The sequence below is a fragment of the Oncorhynchus nerka genome, linkage group LG10, assembly GCF_034236695.1.
Source record: "Oncorhynchus nerka isolate Pitt River linkage group LG10, Oner_Uvic_2.0, whole genome shotgun sequence".
NCBI classification, from domain to species: Eukaryota; Metazoa; Chordata; class Actinopteri; order Salmoniformes; family Salmonidae; genus Oncorhynchus; species Oncorhynchus nerka.
In genome coordinates this window covers 49,956,975-49,981,347 of record NC_088405.1, presented here as the reverse complement: position 1 = coordinate 49,981,347, position 24,373 = coordinate 49,956,975, and the positions used below count along the sequence as shown (strand labels likewise).

Below are 24,373 nucleotides of genomic sequence, written 5' to 3'. Positions count from 1 at the left end.
GCAGAATTTTGGTACTTTAGCAAGTATTTTGTTCACATTAAAAATCAGATTTATCAAAATCCCTTTTTGGTCTATATTAAAGGGCACTTCACTGAATATAACAGCCTTTTAAAATTTCTAAAGGAATTCCTTTGGTTGAACGACCCATATACGTTTTAAAACTAGGAACTAGGAATGTCTTTTAGTTTTCAGTTCATTTTTAATGAACCAGAGGACACTTATCCAATACCCACAATTCATTTTTAAAGACGTACATCTCTTCGATCAGGATGATTTTCTGAAACCTCTGGGGGATGCCTGGCTGGTTGATATATTTTTGATATTTTCTAAGAACTGCTGGTGGAGCTGTCAGATCCAGCTCTGCTGCTTCATTATAATCAGGGTTGGGGATTAGGTGATGACATGTAATCAGTTACATGTCATTTGATTAAAAACTTAGTTGAACTGTAATCCGTTACGTTACTAGCAAACATATTGTAATCCGATTACAGATACTTTTGACGAAACAAAATAATTACTCATTGGATTACTTTTGCAAAAAAAAAAAAAAACGTTATGAAACCTTTCTGTTTTCTCAATGACATTCAATTCAGGATGGAAAAAAATGTGTAGGTTTAAGTTTGTTCCACCTGAGCAAGTCTGAGCACAAGTCAGAGACCACTAATGATGATACAACAAATGCCTATAATGGCTCCTTTGGATCCTTTGTCTTTTTCTAATGCCTCTTGAGGGGAAAGTAACTGAAAGTAATCCGATTAACTGAAAGTAATCCAAAAGTAATGTTACTGATTAAAATTTTGGACAGCTGACTAGTAACTGCAACTGATTAAGTTTAAAAAGTAACTTACCCAACCCTGATATAATTATTCTATACACATTACACATTCATGGAAGTTAGTCTCGATATTTCAACCTTTCCTTTGTTCACGGTGTGTCAAACCCCAGGCTGGTTCCACGGGTCTGGAGAATAAATGGAGGAATGTATTCTTCTTCACTGTTTTGATGATTGATATATACAGTAATCCATCATCTATCCAAGTAGCAAGCAACCTTGTTAACTGTCAGTGATAATCATTTCACATGATTATTAGTGGATCTGCTGGGACACGTTTGGGACAAAACAAGGCTGGAACATGAGAGGATGACGTGAACCCTTAAAATGAGAGTGAAATAACGGTCTCATCACCCCTCATAAAGAGTTTAACGTCCATACTTACTGTAGAACGTTAGAAACTCGTCTGGTTAAGGTAGGTAATAAGGATATGGACTGCATACCACAGATGAAGCCCTATTGAGAGAAATGTGAGGCAGGCGGCCCCAGGAACCTGTGGATGATGTTAAGTTAATTACTCTCTCTTAACATTCCGGGGGAAGATAATAAGCAGAGCAGGTCCCTCTAACACTGTGCTCTGTTCTTGGTTTGTGACAGAATACTAAATTCTCAAGGAAGACTTCTGTCTTTTCTTTGTTATATTGCGACAAAGGTTGAAGTATTCTATGCGCTCAAGAATTTGAAGATGGTTATCGCTCATCACTTTACTGCACTGTATTACAGTATATAATGGAATGATATGGTTAGTGTCACTTCACACAGAAAACAACATGTGCATTTGATCGAAACCTATATCTATATGTATTGTATAGCATTACGATACCAGTATTTAGATTGTTATATGGAGCTATACTTTATCACCCTGTTCTTTGACTTTCACTGCGAGTATCCCTTCTGGAACTTTATAAAATGGTCCGTTTGGATCCTAGATGTGATTCAAGACAATCCACGATTAATGCCTGCGGTTTATCAATCCCCTGTCTCACAGCCCATCCAGGCAATTCATAAACGTAATCTCCAATGGGAAAAAGCACCTCGACATTATTTCCCATTGCTTGTTGCCTAGCATTTGATTTCAACAGAGCTGTGTTATCTGTGACTATTTGCCTCTGTCTGGATGTGATGCAGGCTTTGCAGGGACACCTGGCTACCTGTCTCCTGAGGTCCTGAGGAAGGACCCATATGGCAAAGCTGTGGACCTGTGGGCTTGTGGTAAGCAGGGCTGCTTTCAGATATCCACCTCTTTCCTTGTTTGTTTTTGTCTACGTCTGAGTTGCTTCTCCCTACAGAAAGCGTGACATAGACTTCACACCTGATGTGATGAGTTTCCTCACTTATACAACTTTGTCTTTATGTTGTCTCAGTTGGCCAGACTGGGGATTGCTTCAGATTCTAACCTACTAGAGTTATGTTGACCAAAAAAACTATGATTTAGTGCACCAGTTTATTTATGGGGGCCTATTGGTTTCATCCCAATGTGCAGAGATGAGTTCTCTGTCAGAGCAGAGGAGAGAAGGCAGCCGTGCATTGATCTGATCTGAGCTCTCTCTACACTCTTAGGGTTTCAAAAGGGTACTTTTACGTTCCAGGTAGAACCCTTTTTAGTTCCAGGTAGAACCCTTTTTGGTTCCAGGTAGAACCCTTTTTGGTTCCATGTAGAACCCTCTGTGGAAAGGGTGCTACATGGAACCCAAAAAGGTTCTACATAGAACCAAAAAGGGTTCTACCTGGAACAGCCGAAGAACCCGTTTTGGTTCTAGATAGCACCTTTTTTTCCTAAGAGTGTATGTCTATGTACATACTGTACCACAGGGCCTCTGTGTCAACAAGGTGGCAGAACTCACACTTCAATTGGCCCTCCTCTGGTCTATTTTTTATTTATTTATTTATCCGTTATTTTATATTTACATGGACGATCGAAATTATACCCGATGTGTGAACAACTTTTACCCAGAACGTAGTACGTGTATATAATCAATATCATATGAATCATATGTAAACATGATATAAACTTTGACAATATGTAGTGGTACAGGAACTTTTCACATTGCGCATTTGTCACATGCTTCCTCAACAGCAGGTGTCGACCACAGGAGGTTGGTGGCACAGTTATCGGGGAGGACGGGCTTGTGGTAATGGCTGGAGCGGAATCAATGGAATGTATCAAATACATCAAAAATACTATTTTCAGGTGTTTGATGCCAATTCCATTTGCACCGTTCCTGACATTAGTATGAGCTGTCCTCCCTTCAGCAGCCTCCTGTGGTGTAGACGAACAGTGAAATGCTAGCTTACAGGCCCTTCCAAGCAATGCAGAGAGAAAAATATAGAAAATATTATAACACAAGGAATAAATACACAATGAGTAACGGTAAATTGGCTATATACACGAGGTACCGGTACCGGGTCGATGAGCAGGGGTACTAGGTAATTGAGCTAGCTATGTAGTACTCTACTGTACGTATAGGTAGGGGTAAAGTGACCTGACAACAGGATAAGTAATAAGCAGTGGCAGCAGTGTATGTGATGAGTCAAAATAGTTATTGCAAAGTGGGTCAATGCATATAGTTTGGGTGGCCATTTGGTTAACTATTTAGTAGTCTTATGGCTTGGGGGTTGAAGCTGTTCAGGGTGCTGTTGGTTCCAGACTTGGTACACTGGTACTGCTTGCCATGCGGTAGCAGAGAGAACAGTTTGTGACTTGGGTGTCCTGGAGTCATTGACACTTTGTAGCGGCTTCCTTTGACACCACCCTGGATGGCAGGGAGCTCGGCCTAGGTTGATGTGCTGGGCCGAAAGAACTACCCTTTTGAGCGCCAAGGAGTTGCCATACCGAGCGGTGATGCAGCCAGTCAAGATGCTCTCAATGGTGCAGCTGTAGAACCTTTTTGAGGGTCTTTTCATGCCAAATCTTTTCAGCTTCCTGAGGGGGGAAAAGCATTGTCGTGCATGTTAATTAATGGACCATGTTAATTCCTTAGTGATGTGGACACCGAGGAATGTGAAGCTCTCGCCCCGCTCCACTACAGCCCTGTAGATGAGGATGGGGGCGTGCTCGGCCCTCCGTTTCCTCTAGCCCCCACGATCAGATCTTTGTCTTGCTGACGTTGAGGGAGAGGTTGTCCGACATAATCTAGAATGAGCAGTTTAACCTCGTGGTTTTTTTAAAGGAGAAGGCCCATCGCTGTGCATAGCTGTATTTCTCTGCCTTTTGTTATTGACCTTGAAATGCATGTGGGCTTCATGGCCAATGGGTTCATGGCCAATGGGTTCATGGCCAATGGGTTCATGGCCAATGGGTTCATGGCCAGGCTTCGGGGGAGTGAGAGGAAGTCACAGGATACGTAAGGTTGATGGCTAAGGGGGGCGACAGCGTGGGAATGAGGGAGTAGAAGAGAATGAGAGACAAAGGAGGGGTGTATGGAAGACATACAGTCAGGTCCAAAATTGTTGGCACCCTTAATAAATAGGTGAAAAACGTATAATTATACAACTAATCATTTTGTATGCAAAAACTATATTATTTTATATTAATACAATTTCTCCGATTTTTTTTTTTTTCTCGCAAAATCTAAAAGATAGTGGTCAAAATTATTGGCACCCTTGCATTCAATACCGTTCAACACCTCACCTTGCAAGGCTAACACACTGAGCCTTTTTCTAAATTGTCATGAGATTGGAGAACAGATTGGGAGAGATCTTAGACCCTTCTTTGCTCATCTTTATCAAGGTTGCCAATAATTATGGACCCCACTGTACACACAGGGTACACTACTTCTGCAGCACCTTTTCTTTTCAACAAACATAGAGATATTAATGTAAACATACACACACACACACACACACACACACACACACTGTACATACATACATATATACATATGTGAGTGATCAAGGTTCAGATGTATTGATTTCTACAGCACCTTTTCTTTTCACCAAAGGTAGATGTATGTGCTATATGCTAGTTCATTCTTGAGTAACTGGAGTGATGGACAGTCTCCTATTGTGTAGTGATGTATATTGTCTGTACAGGTGTGATCCTGTACATCTTGCTGGTGGGCTACCCTCCGTTCTGGGATGAGGACCAGCACAGACTGTACCAGCAGATCAAGGCTGGGGCCTACGATGTGAGTCACATCCCTCCTAGCTCCTGTTCTTAACAATACGATATTACTTTGTTGCTCACGGCTGCTGGGGATCAGTTGAAATGCAGTGTCTCTTCAGGATTGTGTAACGCACTAGTTTCCAAGTAGATGAATCATCTTCAATTCAGTGCCTGGTATAATTGTGGCATTCTGCTGGGAGGAAAAAAAGATCTGCATGTTTTTTTCTTCGTCAATTACAGTCATAGTATCCCATGGCACACTCCTCCCTTTCTTGTTCCGCTACTCTGCCTACAGACTTCGGGAAATCGTTTGTATTGTATACTAGTACACACAAATACAGTCACTGTCCCATTCATTGGAACGACGTCTGTGATTTCTGTCCAAAACGGACACACTGCAGGACATATTATTTTCTCCGGAGGCTAAAATCTTTCAAGGACATTTTGTATTTTAATCCGTCAAGCAATAGATTTAGTGATAGCAGGGAGGCTGAAAGAGGCTGGCCATCTGTTAGCTACAAGGCTAGTTGTTATCACAATGTAGATTGCTGATTGACAAAGGTGCGTGTGTTGTTGTCATCACAACCCGTTTACTGTGGCTTACATGGCACACTCTACACTTTCTTATTCCTCTACTCTGACTACAGACTTTGGAGTATCGTTTGGGAAAGGGATTTTCGCTCATTCGAATATCATCACCAGCTTTATATTCCCACGATTTATTTCTATGTAAAGGCCATCAGCTATGTGCTATGTCTCCTCTTACGTGTACTGTAGTTCCCCTCGCCTGAGTGGGACACTGTTACTCCAGAGGCGAAGGATCTCATTAACAAGATGTTGACGATCAACCCTGCCAAGCGCATCACAGCCTCTGAGGTCCTCAAGCACCCGTGGATCTCAGTGAGTGCAGAGCGAGCACGTCCACACATTCTCACGATGGCCACGAGGTGCGGTAGGATTCGTCCCTGTATCGAACCGGGCATGACTTTTGTTTCTCCTCCTCTCCTCTCCTCTCCTCCTCTCCTCTCCCTCTCCTCTCCTCTCCTCTCCTCTCCTCTCCTCTCCTCTCCTCTTCTCTCTACAGCACCGCTCCACTGTGGCCTCCTGCATGCACAGACAGGAGACGGTGGAATGCCTGAAAAAGTTCAACGCCAGAAGAAAGCTGAAGGTATTGCAGAGCTCCCGGGGAGCAAAATGAAGTGTCGATATGATACTGGAACACAACATGGTCATCTCTGTATTGCCCAGAAATATCCGTGAGGGGGTTTGAACCCAATAGGGCGGTTTGAATGAGGATGGAAATGTGATCAAGGCAAAATGGCCTTCATGGCGCGATCTATTGAGGCAAAATGTCTTTCATTAGACGAGTCCATGGTTCAAGATGTGAGGACGTCTCTTTGTTTGATTTGTCTCACGTGGAAGCTATCTAATGCATTTGGTTTTGTACATACGGCTTTTGTGTTTGCCCTCTTACACAACCCCTTTCAGGCAAGGCAGATCCATTGAATTGTAATGCATTCAGCTTCCACTTAAGGAATCGGAACGACCTACACCTTAAAACTAACGAATTGTGATATTCATGCAGTGACACCAACTGCTTTTTGAATAGAGATTGCCCGTGCACATTTCATTTGGCGCTGTTAAGACAGAAAATGTTGAAGTACTCTAGGTCCTCACATTGACAGTAAGCAGCAATCCAAGCTGTTGATAATACATGTGAGCATCCTACTCAAGCTGTTAATGCTATATTCTAGCCAAGAACACGGTAGAGTATAAACTCTCATTTTTCATGAATCCCTTTGTTCTTTCATCTTATGTAACGATCCATCTCTCTTTGTTCAAAGGGTGCCATTCTCACCACCATGTTGGCGACCCGAAACTTCTCCGGTAAGTCATGTAGAGGTGCCCTGTCGAACGGTCCTCCTCTCCATTCATGAGTGGGCTTAATAATCGGCCATTAAGCTGACACTTTTATCCAAAAGCGACACACAGTCATGCATGCTTCCTTTTTAATTTTTTTTTTTTTTTTAAACGTATGGGTGGTCCCGGGAATCAAACCCACTGCCCTGGCATTGCAAGCGCCATGCTCTACCAACGGAGCTACAGACTAGAGGACAGCTTAACGGTGTCCCTAGGGAGGTCACTATCCTAGAGGAGTGACATGGTCTCAGATGGCTGCTCCTAGACTGGGGGGCTCCAAGCCCATGGAACAGGGAGGGGATGATGACAGCCTGTGGAACTCACTGGTCATGCATCAGGACACTTCCCCATTCCAGTTGACACTCCCCTGTCAGACACTTTGGTCCGGATATACCAACACATTCACTGTCCCATTCATTGGAACGACGTCTGTGATTTCTGTTCAAAACGGACACATTGTAGGACATATTATTTTCTCCAGAGACTAAAATCCTTCAAGGACATTTTGTGTTTTAATCCGTCAAGCAATAGATTTAGTGATAGTAGGGAGGCTGAAAGAGGCTGGCCATCTGTTAACTAAAAGGCTAGTTGTTATCACAATGTAGATTGTTGATTGACAAAGGTGCATGTGTTGTTGTCATCCCAGCCCACTTACTGTGGCTGAGCCATCTGCTATTGGATCCTCAGTCCCTCCATGACTTCACTCAGTTGGTTGTGTGCCATAGAATCCACCGCTGAACTAGTGGAACATAATGTGGCTATTTATCATCCCTATGTTGCTGTAATCTGCAATGTTCTGTCAAAATCCTCTCATTTATTATACTCCTCTTGGTTACAAGGAAGGGACGGCTTGATGAACGAGTCACAGTTGAACATTGTTTTGGAGAAAAAAAATCAAAGCAGAGTTGGAGGGATCCCCTTCCAATCTCACAGTTTACACATCTCTACCAATCTCCATCCAGCAGAGTTTATCTCCCCTCATAGCTCCATATAACCATTCGTATATTAAAGAAGTGGACCTGAAGGGGACAGCAGGGGAAATTAATAGCAGTGAGGGGACATCTTTAAATGGGCACGCATTCTCATACCAGTCAGGAATAGACCCCCACCCTATATCTCCCACCTGCCAGGGAATTCTGTCTGAAAGCCAAGCCCCCACAGCGTTGACCCTAGAGGCCTTGTGGATTTAAAACCATCTCAGCACCTCTAACCACTACCATTCATCTTTCCTTTTTTCCCCGGTCTATCTTTACCCTCCAGATAGCCGTTGAGAACTACAGTCCACAGATACTGTATAAGGCAAGATTACCACTTCATGCCTATTTACAATAATGATAATGTCGCTTTAGCCAAATCTCCCCTTTAAGCTTTTAATAGCCTTTTTTTCTAGCCTATTAACTTCTCCTATTATGCTTGGGGTGGGTCGGAAGTGCTGTGTAAATGCTGGTCCAAGGCCAGATTTGCTTTTAAGACGGTAAATAGTGCGATTTGGATTAGGGTAGAGAAAGCGGACCTCAGGTCAGTGCTTGGGGTTACCAGAGCCATTCCACTGCAGACGGGGAGCAGACCAGGGGGAAATCCCATCGGCGTACAGCCACAACCCCTCACAGCCCCCAGCAGCAGGAGAGATTTGGGGTCACAGTGCCAGGGAGCTAGGGGGCTGCGAGGCGGGGATCAGGCTACGCCCAAGCTGACGAGAGGGCAGACGAGAGGCCATGCTCCACACAGCCCTGGCCCACTCCAGGGCTAAAATTAGTAGCCATGTTGATGAAAATAAAGTGGGGGAAACACCCTGGCTCAGCTCTCATAGAGGACATCAAATAAATGATTCCAGCTCAGAGACGAGGAGGAGAGGAAGGGAAGAGGATAGGTGGAGGGAGCGGGCAACAAACTGGACCAGAATACTAGGAATAACAGGACGTGATGTACTGTATGGATCATAGCCAAACTCTAGAGAGTGAGGGAGTGGGGCTGGAATGTGCCCATGGTATCTCCCTATCTCAAGTGCTCCTATATCACGGATCCCTCTCACCCACCCAGCCAGCCTCTGTAGCAGAGCCCAGTCTGGTTCACCAGAACCTCTGGTGTTACCCTACAGAGTAAACCATTTGAAATTTGTGTTTTTCTATTTTTGTTTTTACTGTGCTTTATTTCCCTAAAAACTCTTATTTGACCAGTTGAACGACCTGAGAGAATCTTCAACAGCCCGTTGGGTTCGGATGCTACTACGGACTCTTTCGGCAATATCACTGTCTCACCCGAGTTTATGATCAGTAGAGAGCAGGAAGAGGGCTTGGATTTGAAGAAAATATCACATTTGATTTCCCAGAGACACCTGGATCTGATTTACTCCATTTTCTTCGAACTCTTTTTTTTTTTTGCGTTCGACTGAGTGTTGGCCATGCCCTTCGCCCTCCTCTTCTGGGCTTTCGTGCCCTTTTTGATCGCCCTGTCCCTGTTTCTCTTTGTGTCCCGCGCAGGAGGTAACAAGGCCAACAAGAAGACGGATGGTGTGAAGGTAGGGCTCCAGCTCCACAGGGATCTCTTTTCTCACCGTGGAATAAACCTGACCTGGAGGAGGGCTTTTGGAGGCTAGCCGTTTAGTGTATATAACACGCGCTGTCGATAGACCATTATCATTTCAAAATCTGGCCGTTATTCAACATGTTGTGAAAGGTGAAAGGTGCTTTCACGTCAAAAGCTTCACTTGCGAAATGGAATAATCCGACATGCTCTTTGAAAACGTCTGAACACAGATATAAGTACAATATGGGATTATGGGAGTTTGACTGTTTGCTCCATTTCTCTCTGAACATGCTGGCCCCACCCAAAGCCCTGATCTCCTCCAGTGTGCAGAACTGGAGCTGCTAATAGTCCCCGCTTCCCTGTTTGTTTGCCCCCGTACACAGTCTATTGTCTCGGCCCCATGCCTTGGTGTGAGACTGGGCGGTGGAGTGGAGAGGTGTTATGTTGAGTTTTGCCCTCATGTCACACTGTTCAGATGCACAGAGACAGCTGGCGGAGAAGCAGTCCAAGTTCAGTCATCTTCCTTGACATAAGTCCAAAGTTGTAAACACACACCTTTCCTGTTTTTTCCCCTAACGGTTGGACGAATTCCCCTACCAACATATGCAGTAGCACACAGGAGAACAGAGGATTCATATCAACTCTGTTCGACAACATGCTTTGCTGCAACACCATCCAATGTTCAGCATATTGTCAGTTAGATAGGTAGCTAATGAGATTAGCGCTTGGACATCTTTTCAGTTTGAGAGCCAAAAGGAGAGAGAGTCTGTCTGTTTATTGATGTCGTTCGTCTGTTCCAGTATTATGAGTCTGTTTTGTGAGTTAGTGTGTGTGAGATACTATATACATGTATCAGGGGATATGCTCCACCTGTGGTAATCCCCAGCCAGTCCAGTCCAGGGTGTCTGATACTGGGATAAGTGAGGCATGCTGCTGGCCACTCAGCCCTGCCACCTCTGCCTTATCAAAGGCATTCCTCCCTGACCACAGCCCTGCCTGGCCCGGAGGTTTCCTAAATGACACGCCGCCGCACGGCCTGCCAACCAGACGGCTCCGAGAGGTGTCCGGGGGGAGACGACAAGGGCACCGTGGCAATACGAACCCCAAACACACACCAACACCTTCAGCCTCAAACCCACCCACCCACACACACACACACACACGTCCTCCCTCTGCAGCATGGAGGTCTCCCTCTCCTCCCTCTGTTGCTCCCTGGCTTCCGTCTCCATCTCATCCTGCGTGTTCCTGTCTAACCTCTTCTCGTTTCTCTTCCAGAAAAGGAAGTCCAGTTCCAGCGTCCAGCTGATGGTGAGTGTGATCCCCCCTCCACCCCCCCCTCCACCCCCCCCATCCTCTTGACAGAGCGTCTCTGCCGCGCTCGGCTTTCCGCCTAACAGGGAAAGTGATAATAGCGTTAAAAAAAAATCCAAACGAACCAAAGAACAAGCAAATAAAGCTGTCATTCAAAATGGAGCTGGACTTTCTTTTTTTTTTTGTGTGTGTGAACATCCCATCTCTAACGTTGCCTAATCCCGCTGCTTTTTTATATGCTCTTGTGTGTGTGTGTGTGTGTGGGGGGGGGGGTCATCGTGGGGTAACCTATCTCTCCTTCTCTAGGTTTTTACCTCCCTCCTGTTCCTCCCTCCCATATCCCACCCTACTCCTCTTACCACCCAGACCTCTGATTAACCAAATAGCCTGTTCTCTCTCTCTCTGAAAGGTGCAGACAGGCAGGCTGTCTGTCCGAGGTGTGTGGTGTGTGTGTGTCTTGACTCGGATCTTCCACTCACCCTCGTGTGGAGAGAATAACACCTGCTGTAATTGAGTGTGAATCTCTGAACCTGTCTGTGTGTTGTTTCTAGGAATCCTCAGAAAGCACCAACACCACTATTGAGGATGAAGACACCAGAGGTAAGGCTATCCCTTTCCTCTCACCTCTCACAGTCTCACCACCTGCAGTCTATACGTGTTAATAGGACAGGGTGACAGCTTTCAGGAGGAATATACAGTATCTCCGCTAAACCTAACAGATACCCTATGCGCATCATGTACTGTATGTTACTCGCACGCACGTACACACACACACACACACACACACACACACACACACACACACACACACACACACACACACACACACACACACACACACACACAGCTGTTGAGATATGGCTTTCTCTGCTCAGAAAGTGACATTCAATAATGCTATAAATAACCCTAACACCCGCACAACACGGCTATGAATAGGTTCCCTCTTACTACAGTTACAGTCCACTTACAGGGCATTCGGAAAGAATTCAAACCCCTTGACTTTTTCCACATTTTGTTACAATACAGCCTTTATTCCAGAATTGATTAAATAGTTTTTTCCCCCCTTATCAATCTACACACAATACACCATAATGTTTTTAGATTTTCACATTTATATAACTATTCAGACCCTTTGCTCAGTACTTTGTTGAAGCACCTTTGGCAGCGATTACAGCCTCGAGTCTCCTTGGGTTGGACGCTACAAGCTTGGCACACCTGTGTTTGGGGAGTTTCCCCCATTCTTCTCTGCAGATCCTCTCAGGCTCTGTCAGATTGGTTGCTGCACAGCTATTTTCAGGTCTCAAGTGATGCTCGACCGGGTTCAAGTCTGGGCTCTGGCTGGGCTACTCAGAGACTTGTCTCAAAGCCACTCCTCCTTTGTCTTGGCTGTGTGCTTAGGGTCGTTGTCCTGTTGGAAGGTGAACCTTCACCCCAGTCTAAGCACTCTGGAGCAGGTCATCAAGGATCTCTCTGTACTTCGCTCCATTCATCTTTCCCTCGATACTGACTAGTGTCCCAGTTCCTGCTACTGAAAAACATCCCTACAGCATAATACTGCCACCACAATGCCGTGGAGATGGTGCCAGGTTTCCTCCAGGCATGACACTTGGCATTCAGTCCAAAGAGTTCAATTTTGGTTTCATCAGACCAGAGAATCTTGTTTCTTTAGGTGCCTTTTGGCAAACTCCAAGCGAGCTGTCATGTGCCCTTCCCCAGATATGTGCCTCAATGCAATCATGTCTCAGAGCTCTACGGACAATTCCTTCGACCTCATGGCTTGATTTTTGCTCTGACATGCACTGTCAAATGTGGGACCTTATATAGACAGGTGTGTGCCTTTCCAAATAATGTCCAATCAATTGAATTGACCACATATGTACAAGGATGATCAATGAAAACAGGATGCACCTGAGCTCAATTTTGAGTCTCATAGCAAAACATCTGAATACTTATATAAATAAGGTGTTTCTGTTTTTGCTTTTGAATACATTTACAAAGATTTCTAAACCTGTTTTCGCTTTGTATCACGTTTCAGGTATGACCGAGATGCAGACAGTGTCGAAGAAACAAATGTTAATTTCTAAACACAGGGGCAGGCAAACGACCGGTCAAAGGCAGGCAGGGGTCGATAATCCAGTGAGATGGGGGAAGGTATAGAACGGCAGGCAGGCTCAGGGTCAGGGAAGGCAGAAGGGTCAAAACCGGGAAGGACTCGGCCACAGGAGCAAGAAACAGACAGGAGCAGGGGTACAAACGATAGCAGGTTTCAAGAACAAAACGAACTGGCAACAAACAAACAGAGAACACGGGTATAAATACACGGGGGAAGATGGGCGACACCTGGAGGGGGGTGGAGACAAGCACAAAGACAGGTGAAACAGATCAGGGTGTGACACTTTGTCATTAAGGGGTATTGTGTGTAGATTTGAAGCATTTTTTAAATCCATTTTAGAATAAGGCTCTAACGTGACAAAATGTGGAAAAAGGGAAGGGGTCTGAATTCATCTGGAATGCACTGTACAAGGCTACAGACTGACAACCTAACAGAGGGGGAGAGCAGATTCTAAAATCTCTACTGTATGTTTTTTGAGGCAGGTCTACTATGACAATTGACTACTGTGAAAACATTTCAGTTCATAAAGCAATACAAATAGCTACTGTATTGACTCCCATTTGATACATTGACAGTGGCAATATCCTTATGAATGAATATGAGTATGTCAGTTAGATAACGGTTGGTGGGGGAGTTGCATAGCTATTGCTTATGTCATTAAGGGCTCCTTGAGTTTGAGCCTCCATGTTCTAGGGAATGGGAATAAATAGATAAAAAGACCTCTATCTCTTACTAACTACACTGAACAATGAATACAAGTTATTCAGTGGTTCTTTCTAAGCTCTTAAGGTTCCCTGGAGAACTCTTGCCTGATAAAGAACCTTTGAGTTAATTGTGGGGTTCCTGACATGGCATCTTCGGTTCTTCAGAATAATTTAAAAAAAATACTATTTTAAATACAATGGGGAGAACAAGTATTTGATACACTGCCGATTTTGCAGGTTTTCCTACATACAAAGCATGTAGAGGTCTGTAATGTTTATCATAGGTACACTTCAAATGTGAGAGACGGAATCTAAAACAAAAATCCAGAAAATGACATTGTATAATTTTTAAGTAATTAATTTGCATTTTATTGCATGACATAAGTATTTGATCACCTACCAACCAGTAAGAATTCCGGCTCTCACAGACCTGTTAGTTTTTCTTTAAGAAGCCCTCCTGTTCTCCACTCATTACCTGTATTAACTGCACCTGTTTGAACTTGTTACCTGTATAAAAGACACCTGTCCACACACTCAATCAAACAGACTCCAACCTCTCCACAATGGCCAATACTAGAGAGCTGTGTAAGGACAACAGGGATAAAATTGTAGACCTGCACAAGGCTGGGATGGGCTACAGGACAATAGGCAAGCAGCTTGGTGAGAAGGCAACAACTGTTGGCGCAATTATTAGAAAATGGAAGAAGTTCAAGATGACGGTCAATCACCCTCGGTCTGGGGCTCCATGCAAGATCCCACCTCGTGATCATGAGGAAGGTGAGGGATCAGAACTACACGGCAGGACCTGGTCAATGACCTGAAGAGAGCTGGGACCACAGTCTCAAAGAAAAACCATTAGTAACACACTACGCTGTCATGGATTAAAATCCTGCAGCGCACACAAGGTCCCCCTGCTCAAGGCAGCGCATGTCCAGGTCCGTCTGAAGTTTGCCAATAACCATCTGGATGATCCAGAGGAGGAATGGGAGAAGGTCATGTGGTCTGATGAGAGATAAAAATAAATTTTTGGTCTAAACTCCACTCGCCGTGTTTGGAGGAAGAAGAAGGATGAGTACAACCCCAAGAACACCATCCCAACCGTGAAGCATGGAGGTGGAAACATCATTCTTTGGGGATGCTTTTCTGCAAAGGGGACAGGACGACTGCACCGTACTGAGGGGAGGATGGATGGGGCCATGTATCGCGAGATCTTGGCCAACAACCTCCTTCCCTCAGTAAGAGCATTGAAGATGGGTCGTGGCTGGGTCTTCCAGCATGACAACGACCCGATACACACAGCCAGGGCAACTAAGGAGTGGCTCCGTAAGAAGCATCTCAAGGTCCTGGAGTGGTCTAGCCAGTCTCCAGACCTGAACCCAATAGAAAGTCTTTGGAGGGAGCTGAAAGTCTGTATTGCCCAGCGACAGCCCCGAAACCTGAAGGTTCTGGAGAAGGTCTGTATGGAGGAGTGGGTCAAAATCCCTGCTGCAGTGTGTGCAAACCTGGTCAAGAACTACTACTATGATCTCTGTAATTGCAAACAAAGGTTTCTGTACCAAATATTACGTTCTGCTTTTCTGATGTATCAAATACGTATGTCATGCAATAAAATGCAAATTAATTACTTAAAAAATCATACAATGTGATTTTCTGGAATTTTGTTTTAGATTCTGTCTCTCACAGTTGAAGTGTACCTATGATAAAAATTACAGACCTCTACATGCTTTGTAAGTAGGAAAACCTACAAAATCGGCAGTGTATCAAATACTTGTTCTCCCCACTGTATATGTTGATTCAGAGGTGTAAAATAACCACAGTGTTGGTGTTAATAGAGCTTGCCAGTTTGTAGTCCTAAAAACCGGAAATGAGTTACCTCTGGTTCGTTTAGCCATTCCTATGGGGAAAATGAATGGCGAAAGAAAAAGATTTTGGGGTAAACGGCAAAAATAAGGTCTGAGGTTAACACAGGTTTTGGAGCTCTTATACGTTTTGTTCTATGAGATAATATCAGTCAGTTAACATGACCGTTATGAATTATGAAGCGTTTATGTGTTTTAAAATTAAATAAATGCTTCAAAATGTACAAAAAAGTGACTTTAGCAGATTAAGATTATTTAATAGAACAGAACATTTAAACTCTCCTTAACCCTGTGTTTACCACAGATCCTATTTTCGACATTTATCCAAAACCCTTAAAAAACTCTATTAACTTTACCATAGCCTTTGTTCAACAAGCCATAAATGAGTCAATGCCTACAAAAAGATGCCATTACTATTGCTCTCTATGACCAGAGTTGAACCAAAACCATGTTATCATCATATTTCCCAGCATGCTCTATTGCTGGTAGATTTCTTTGTAATTGTTTGTTGTTTTAGTGTTTTTGCATGCACATTGATTGATTCATTCATCTTAGGCTACTCAAATATACATATTTAAAAAATATTCCAATCTGTTACTTGGATTTATCGCACCCGTTACTGATATGATTGTTCCACTTTAGATGTTTAAGGTTGTCTCACACATTATTCTACCAATCCCTGGCAGTCATTCTGAATTCAGGTTGTGGTGTAATAAAAAATTGAAATTTTGGATATCCCCACTCTGGCCAGCATAATGTGACTTGCAGGCCTGATGTGGCTTGTAAACTATGAGTTTCAGGCCACTGTATTAGGGTATAACTAGGCACTCAAAAGAAGGCGTTATGAAATATGTATTGTCTTGAATAATACCATTTTAATGACAACATATTCACTTTGGATCTCACTTGGTGAGGGCCACAGGACTGAAAATGAATGAATGCAACAACCATGTCTCTGTCACTAGCAAAAATAGACGTGTGGTACTGGTTACTCTAAAATTCACTCTAAAGGCACCCTGGGAAATATGCAAATGAGGCGTTAAGCCTTACAGCAGGGCTATTCAATTAAATTCCAGTCCTGGAGGGCTGAAATGTTTCTGGTTTTGGATTTCTGAACGGTTCTTCAAAGAACCATCCCATTCATGATTCTTCAGAGACCCTAAAATGGTTCCCTTCTAGCCTCTAACCTTATTTGGATCCCAACTTGCACCTGTATTTTTAAGAGTGTTCGAAGAGAAGGGCCTGTGAGTTAAGCCTCTTTGACTAGGAGAGGCTCGTAGATTTTTTGGGGGAAACAAATGTGTACATTGCAACACCTTATCTCCTTCCGGAAGTAGTTCCAGAAAATTGCATTGTGATTTCTCCAGGGAGGAGTGAGATCCATGTGGCAGAACTGCAATCCGGGTGATGCAGAGCAACTGTGTGGGTGGAGTGGGCGGGACGAGAGATAGAACTGTGTTCTCTGCAGTGGTTGGAGGAGGTGCTCGGGGGGAGGACAGAGAGAAAATTATAATTCTATCAGTTCTGTATTTACAGAAGAGGAAAAGTGAGTTAGGAGATCAATCTGCGAGGATGTCACCCCTGTGAGCGACCCCTCTTTACCATATGCAAGGCGCGACCTTGCTTTCCCAACTCTGAGCTGCGACCCAGAGCTGGTGGGAGTAAAAGCTCTCTCGGCACAAGCAGCTCTCCGTGTGGGCAGAGAACATCCCCTTCACACGCAGTAAAGCACTGGGAGGCAGTAGGCAGCACACACGGACACACACGCGGACACACACACAGACACAAGTCCACACACATGCATGTACAAAGCACGCACACACACGCGGTCACACACGTGGACACACACATGCATGTACACACGCATGCACGCACAAACGCATGCACACACACACACACACACACATTACTCCTACTATATAATGTATCTTTGAAATGGTACCTCACAGTCTCATGCTACAGGAAAACTGTGTTGAATTTTAGAGGATATATAATCAAATCCCAGGGCTTTACGAAGGTGGGATCTCATTTATTTCTTCCAGTGCCAGGCATATTGGAAAATAATGAATTTTACTGCAGTCCCATTCATCATGGTGGTTGTTGTCAAGTAGTTTCAGTGCAGGGCTGTACGTTTGTGCTGTGTGTTTGAGCTGTGTGTTTGTGCTGTGTGCTTGAGCTGTGTGTCTGAGCTGTGTGTCTGTGTTTCACAGTGAGGAAACAGGAGATCATTAAGGTGACAGAGCAACTTATAGAAGCCATCAGCAATGGAGACTTCGAGAGCTATACGTAAGTAAACAAATCGTGTACTGTACCTTCCCATTGCTGTTCACCCACTGTACTGCTGTACACTCTCAGATAAAAAAGGGTTCCAAAAGGGTTCTTCAGCAATTCCCACAGAATAGCCCCTTTTGGTTCCAGATAGAACCCTTTTTGGATCCAGATAGAACCATTTTGGGTTCCATTTGGAACCTTCTGTGGAAAGAGTTCTACCTGGAGCCCAAAAAGGTTCTACCTGGAACCAAAAAGGGTTCTTCAAAGGTTTCTCCTATGGGGACAGTCGAAGAAACCCTTTAGGTTATAGATAACCCCCCTTTTCCCCCTTCTAAGAGTGCATATAAGTAACATAGATGGAATAGAAACAAATGTTAGTGACATCTGTTTCAATGCAATTCCACTGATAGAGTCTGATGAGCTCAATTGTGACAGTGCAATTGATAACTCCGGGTTTGGCTTTAGACGTTAATCCAAGATGGCATTAAGGCGGTTGTGAGGGGAGAACTCCTTAGGTCTATGTCCTTACTGATTTAGAGAGAACATCAGTCTCAGTGCATGTGTCTGGAACTAAATTCCTCTGATAAAGGAGGGTAGAAAAATGTCTGCCTGACCAATCAAGGCCATTTGAAGGCTTAACAAGCTGATCCCTTGGTCAAGAATAGCTTGTGCATGTCAATAATTTGCTCCAGAATGTTGCACGTATGCTGCATGGTAATATATTCTATGCAAACCGTATGAATAACGTTTTATTTCATTATATGCAGCTCTAGAACTGTGTAAACGGTAAAAGTGATCAATTCAATATCCCATCTTGGAGTGCTTGAGTAGTGTGACTCTCCCCCAGCCCACTGCACAGTGCCAGATATAGATTTCTACAGCAGCAGGTTTTTCTCCAAAGTTGGCATTCTGAGGAGAGTAGCAACCCGCCAGTCTGTCCCTCGCATGTCTGTCACAACTTGCGGCCAGGGGGTCATCGGAGCACCTGTTCAAAACCAAGTGTATAAAATTCCCATCCAGGTCAGGAGGGGATTTTTTTTAGAGGTGGTTGTTAGAGGTTCACAGTCATGGTAGCGCTGTCTGCCAATTACCAAGGCCTGGAAAGAATCTTCTGCCTGCATGCTCAACTCTTTTACAACCATGCAGCGATCTGCCATGGACACGGAAAACACTCTGTCGAGTGAGTCACATGCCCCAAATACTGCAAAAGCAGCTCTGACTGGAGGGTCAGTCTCACCGCTTCACTGAAGCACTTCAAAGAGCAGAACAGAAGATAACCTTGGCTCTATTTCTCTCCAGTTGTCTTACTGTCTCTATCCCTGACTCTGTATCCTTCTGTCTCTCTTAATTTTCTCTCTCTCTCTCTCTCTCTCTCTCTCTCTCTCTCTCTCTCTCTCTCACCTGTAGGAAGATGTGTGACCCCAGCGTGACAGCGTTTGAGCCAGAGGCTCTGGGTAACCTGGTGGAGGGCCTGGACTTCCACCGCTTTTACTTTGAGAACTGTGAGCTGCTCCCTTCCTCCGCCTTCACTCCTACTATATTTCTTTTGAAATGATAAATATACGTTTTACATCACACACAGACAGGTTCACGCTATAGGAAAACTGTGTTGAATTTCAGAGGATATGTAATCAAATCCCAGGGCTGTACACAGGATGACTATAAACCTCTTGCTATACAGCAGTAACAATCCATTTATTGTCCCAGTGAGGGAGAAAGTGACACTTTAGTATAATATATCTTTGGAATGCGCTTTAATAGTCCCTTTGTGCCAATAAGCTCTAGCTAACAGTATCCATAATAAGTGACACAATGTAATTTATATTTCATTAGATGTGGTTAAGATGTTTTATTATTTTTATTATAAACACAATAGAACCACAAAATGCTTCATGAAAATACACGAAAACAAAATATACACAAGATTATAACATGAAAACAAAGCACATCTCAAATACATCTCATCAATAAGGAGGAAACCTTGAAAATAAAATCTAATTGATTACCAGGTAACATTCATTAAAACAATGATACTTTCTCTAAGCCTGTGCCGCAGTTTGCCCATAAACCATATGGTTTATTTTTAAATTCCCTAGTGTAGGGATGTATTTTATATGGTTTGGTACACCATTCCATTCCTCTGCACCAGTGTAATGGAAATAGCTTTTTTCCAGCCTTGCTTCTATAGCGCAGCGGTCTGATATTGCCAACTGGCTCTGGTGTGATGGCTATGAGAGTCTCAAATGAAATGAATATAACCAGACAGATAACTGGGGGGTGGCAAGATCATTTATAACTTTTTTTTAAAACATCAACAGTTTGATCTGCACCACCAACTCAACCGTTCAGTCCCCTGAAATGTGCGTCCTATGGCTGAGCTTTGGAGTGTCATTTTCCTTTGTTTTGTTTTCGGACGTTTGAAGTTTTGTTACGCCACTGAATCATGAGATACAAGCATCGTCATAGTGGCAATGTATCAGAGATGTTGCCAGGGTCCTCACAGACTCTGTATCCAGGAACTTGGCTACCCTTGCCAGGAACATTGTCATGGAGTGAACCTTCCCAATGACCTTCAGAGCCATGAGTTCACCTGTCATGTGTTGGGTCCAGTTCACACACCAAGTATGTAACAGAGCATTTTTTTTTCTCCCTTCAAACGCTACACCATTACACTTGACAGAGAAGTTGGAGGAGGAGTTTCTCACGTTGTGTTCGGGAAACAAACAGGATACATTCTGTCTAAATGCAGAGACAGTTTGTTGCCGGTTAACCACTTATTGACTTTAGTCAGTTCGCTGCTTAGGGTCTTTTCAACGGTCTACTTATTCTTATGTGAAACCAAGAGGGCAGATTCATCCACGTACAGGAACAGAGGGCATGAACAGGCGGAGTCTATGTCATTTAGGTAGAGCAACGACAACAAAAAGCAATGGCCCCAAAACTGTGGTGTCCCCCCAGGGAACCATTTATCTCCTTAGCATCAGACAATGTCCTGCCCACATCCACACTTTGGACCCTATCAGTTAGGTGTGGCTTCACCCATAATAAGGAGGCCAAGCATGTCCATACCACAGAAGTTGCCCTTGTCAATTTATTGCTTGATAAAACCTGTCAAGTATAGTAAACACGTGCCGGGAGAATATATAACTGGAGTGAATGTTCTATATAATGTACTTTAGGATCTGTTCATGGAGTGAAAAAAAAAACTTTGACAACACACTCAAGATTGACACTGGTCTGTAGTACCTTTGCTCAACTTTGCTTCCTTTCTGGTTTAAAGGAACAACTCTTCCATGTTTCACCTCTTGATTCTGAGGGTTACATAAGGTCCAATGTGATCAGCAGCATCACTCAAGAATCTAGCTGGGATGTTATCCAATCCAGAATCCCGTGTATTTTTGGCAGTAGACTACGTACATTAAGATGTAAACAATGCCTCTGGAGGCGAGGGGCTTGAATGAGTCCACCTCAGGAAGATCCGTTTGGGGCACTTGGTTGAGTTCTCAATTGATTGGTCCTTTGTCCACTCTCCCACAACGGGTTCAACACAGTCCATCTTCACCCAGCGTTGGGCCTCTGCCTCGGAAGGTGGAGCGACCACCACCTCCGCCTGGCACCTTCCGGCGTTAGTCGCAGCCAGTCTCCTTAGCCTCTGCCTCACTCCCCCTCTTCTCTCTCACTTCCTGGGCTTTCCTATCCAAACATGGGCTTGCGGGTGTGGCTCGACTATATCCATCATCCCTTCTATATACAGTAAGGGCACAAGGCAGACCCAGATGCAGACACAGGAGGCAGATGGTTAGAGTCATTGTAGTTAACTTATACTCCAAAAGGAGTAGGCAAGAGAATGGTCGTGGACAGGCAAAAGGTCAAAACCAGATTCTGAGTCCAAGAGGTACAGAGTGGCAGACAGGCTCGATGTCAGGGCAGGCAGAAGGGTCAGGCAGGCGGGTACGGAGTCCAGAAAAAACAGGCAAGGGTCAAAACCGGGAAGACTAGAAAAAGATAATAGAAAACAGGAGCACGGGAAAACACGCTGGTTGACTTGAAAACATACAATACGAACTGGCACAGAGAGACAGGAAACACAGGGATAAATACACTGGGCAACAACAAGCGACACCTGGAGGAGGTGGAGAAAATCACAACAACGGGTGAAACAGATCAGGGCGTGACAATCCAGCCCTGGTGGAGACTAGAATGGATGTCTTAGAAGAAGCAGGCTCTCCCGTGTGTACCGGTGTCTAGTTGCATCTTTAGTTTCCATGGTTACCACAGGTGAGAAGCACATCAAAGCAGCAAAAAAGCAACTAAAAGTCCTGTTTGAAAAAAAAAAACTCCATCCAGCAGTTGAAGCAACCATTCCGAAGCAATGTACAGAAAACTGCACGCATGAAAAACGATCTTTGGCTACGGGCAATGAGATGATATAGGAAGATCTAGGCTGGTATTTCAAATCAAAACAGCTAGCTAGGAGAAGTAGTCAAATATCCAAACCAATTCAAAATTGTTGATAAAAAAAAAAACTTGATATCTGTATTCCACTTGTAACGAAGACGCAGGGAGTCAGGAAGCAGGTGCAGTTGGTGAGTTTAATAAGAACGACCAGAGTGGATAGACGAATAAGAGTGGCATATGAACACAGAAACAATACTGCCTGAAGGGTGATAACAATAGATAAAGGGTGAGTAATCAGGAAAGTGATGAAGTCCAGGTGTGCCTAATGATGAGGCACAGGTGTGCGTAATGAAGGTTGCCAGGTGTGTGTAATAATGGGTTGCCAGGATCGGTGGTTAGTAGACCGGAGACATCGAGCGCCAGAGAGGGGGAGCGGAGGTATATGTGACAAAACTTGAATAGCGATCACCCAAAGAGGTCCTGCTTTAAATTACGTTGAGCTAATAAAGGCTGACATTCGTGATAGTGAAAATCTGTTAAATTTGTGAACGTCTCAATCCACATTAAACAGACAAGGGGAGAAGGACTAAAGGGCCCCAATTTTTGTCATTGTGAGCATATGCAATGTGTCTGCCTCCGACATAAAAAAACAAATGTTTGACTTCCCCCACAAAATGACTTATTACTTATTTTAGGTTTAAGGAAGGGTGTAGGTCGCATTCTTTATCGGAGAACTATGAAAGTTTTTGTATTTAGATCCGCCTGCTTGAGACAAATTCCGCTATTGCTTTGCCATGTCTGTGCCCTGATGCAGTCCAGCTGGATTCATGTTTTTCTAAGGACCCCCCCACCTATGACATAACATTGCAGTGAAGTAATATAAATGGATGTAATGATGCAGCTGACCAGTAGATAGAGGCAAATACAGGTTTAATCGACTGGGGATTTTGACATCATCCTAGGAATGTCTTCTGACTTCTAAAACGGTGGGAAACCAATAAAATAAGTAATGTAAACATATACAGTATTCGGATGCAAACATATTTGGAAAGTATTCAGAGGACTTGACTTTTTATTCTAAAATGTATTCAATTATATATATATTTTATCAATCTGCACACAACACCCTTATCAGGTTGTATCAGGTCAATCAGGTTGGATGGGGAGCGTCGCTGCACAGCTATTTTCAGGTCTCTCCAGATACAGTGGGGCAAAAAAGTATTTAGTCAGCCACCAATTGTGCAAGTTCTCCCACTTAAAAAGATGAGAGAGGTATTTATTCCATTTTAGAATAAGACTGTAATGTAACAAAATGTGGAAAAAGTCAAGGGGTCTGAATACTTTTCGAATACACTGTGCCTATTTTTTAGTACATCCAGTGCCCGATTTTGGGGACTGTCAGCTTAAGATGTTTCCAATTTAGTTTGTTTTTCTATTGAAAAGTGTGAAAAAACTGGGGGAAACCGAAACCTGTAAAAACAAAACAGAGAAAATGAAATTTGTGGAAAAAAATGGAATTAGATTATTTTTTAAATACAAATGGATTTCCTACCAATGTTTTTTGCTGTGCATGACTGCACTTTAGAGCGTGTGTCATCTTGCAGCACTGCATTTTGGGGGAAAGTTGAGGTCATGTCCAATACTAGCTATGCACTAAAGAGGGAAAGAGGTTGGGCCATCCTAGAAATATTTAAGACTAATACAATATAATATATACAATTTACCAGATGCTTTTATCCAAAGCGACTTACAGTCATGCATGCATACATTTTTACGTATGGACGGTCCTGGGAATAGAACCCACTTTCCTGGCATTGCAATGCTCTACCTAGATGCATGACACTTTGAAACCTATTTAATATGATTTATAAAGACTTTATTAAGCAGTGCTTATGCCCCCCCCCCCTTTATAAAACACAGGTTTATGTCACATTTGACATTGGTGGTCATGTCACACAGTTAATAAACCCTTTATAGAGCATGACATAAACGTGTGATCTCTGACACGTTGATGTAGTGTTTATGAAGACTATATAAGCGGCACGTAATTTAAAGCAGGACCAAGAAATATATTTTTTATAAAAACAATGCAGGAGTAAACTACCAAGGCGACAATTACAGGATTACAGGAAGTTGTGGAGAACAGAAGCTTGTTGAGAACCGAAGCTTGGGGCCAGTTTCTGTAAGTGAATATCGCGCTCATTAGCTGATGCAGTGGCTGTGTCCAGCCGTGGCTGCAGAAAGCACGCTTCTGGCTCATTTGCTCCCTGATTTCTCATTTGTGGTGAGTAATGGACCAACCCTGCTCTGCTCTAATCCTCTCATATCAGCCAC

At 43.7% G+C, this 24,373-nt stretch overlaps 1 protein-coding gene across 4 annotated transcripts in view; it reads left to right on the top strand.

Annotated features, from left to right (window-relative positions):
• LOC115135460 (calcium/calmodulin-dependent protein kinase type II subunit alpha) overlaps positions 1–24,373 on the top strand; it is a 67,636-nt gene that overhangs the window by 40,328 nt on the left and 2,935 nt on the right. For 2 of the 4 annotated variants that reach the window (XM_065023491.1, XM_065023493.1), the window contains 10 exons: positions 1,961–2,044; positions 4,865–4,959; positions 5,715–5,837; positions 6,022–6,105; positions 6,782–6,824; positions 9,338–9,375; positions 10,659–10,691; positions 11,246–11,294; positions 17,581–17,656; positions 19,049–19,143. In XM_065023491.1, coding sequence (XP_064879563.1) covers positions 1,961–2,044; positions 4,865–4,959; positions 5,715–5,837; positions 6,022–6,105; positions 6,782–6,824; positions 9,338–9,375; positions 10,659–10,691; positions 11,246–11,294; positions 17,581–17,656; positions 19,049–19,143 — 720 coding nt within the window. Of the gene's footprint in view, positions 1–1,960; positions 2,045–4,864; positions 4,960–5,714; positions 5,838–6,021; positions 6,106–6,781; positions 6,825–8,687; positions 9,376–10,658; positions 10,692–11,245; positions 11,295–17,580; positions 17,657–19,048; positions 19,144–24,373 lie in introns of those variants that run through there. The other 2 variants (XM_029670164.2, XM_065023492.1) reach the window with 2 other exon arrangements.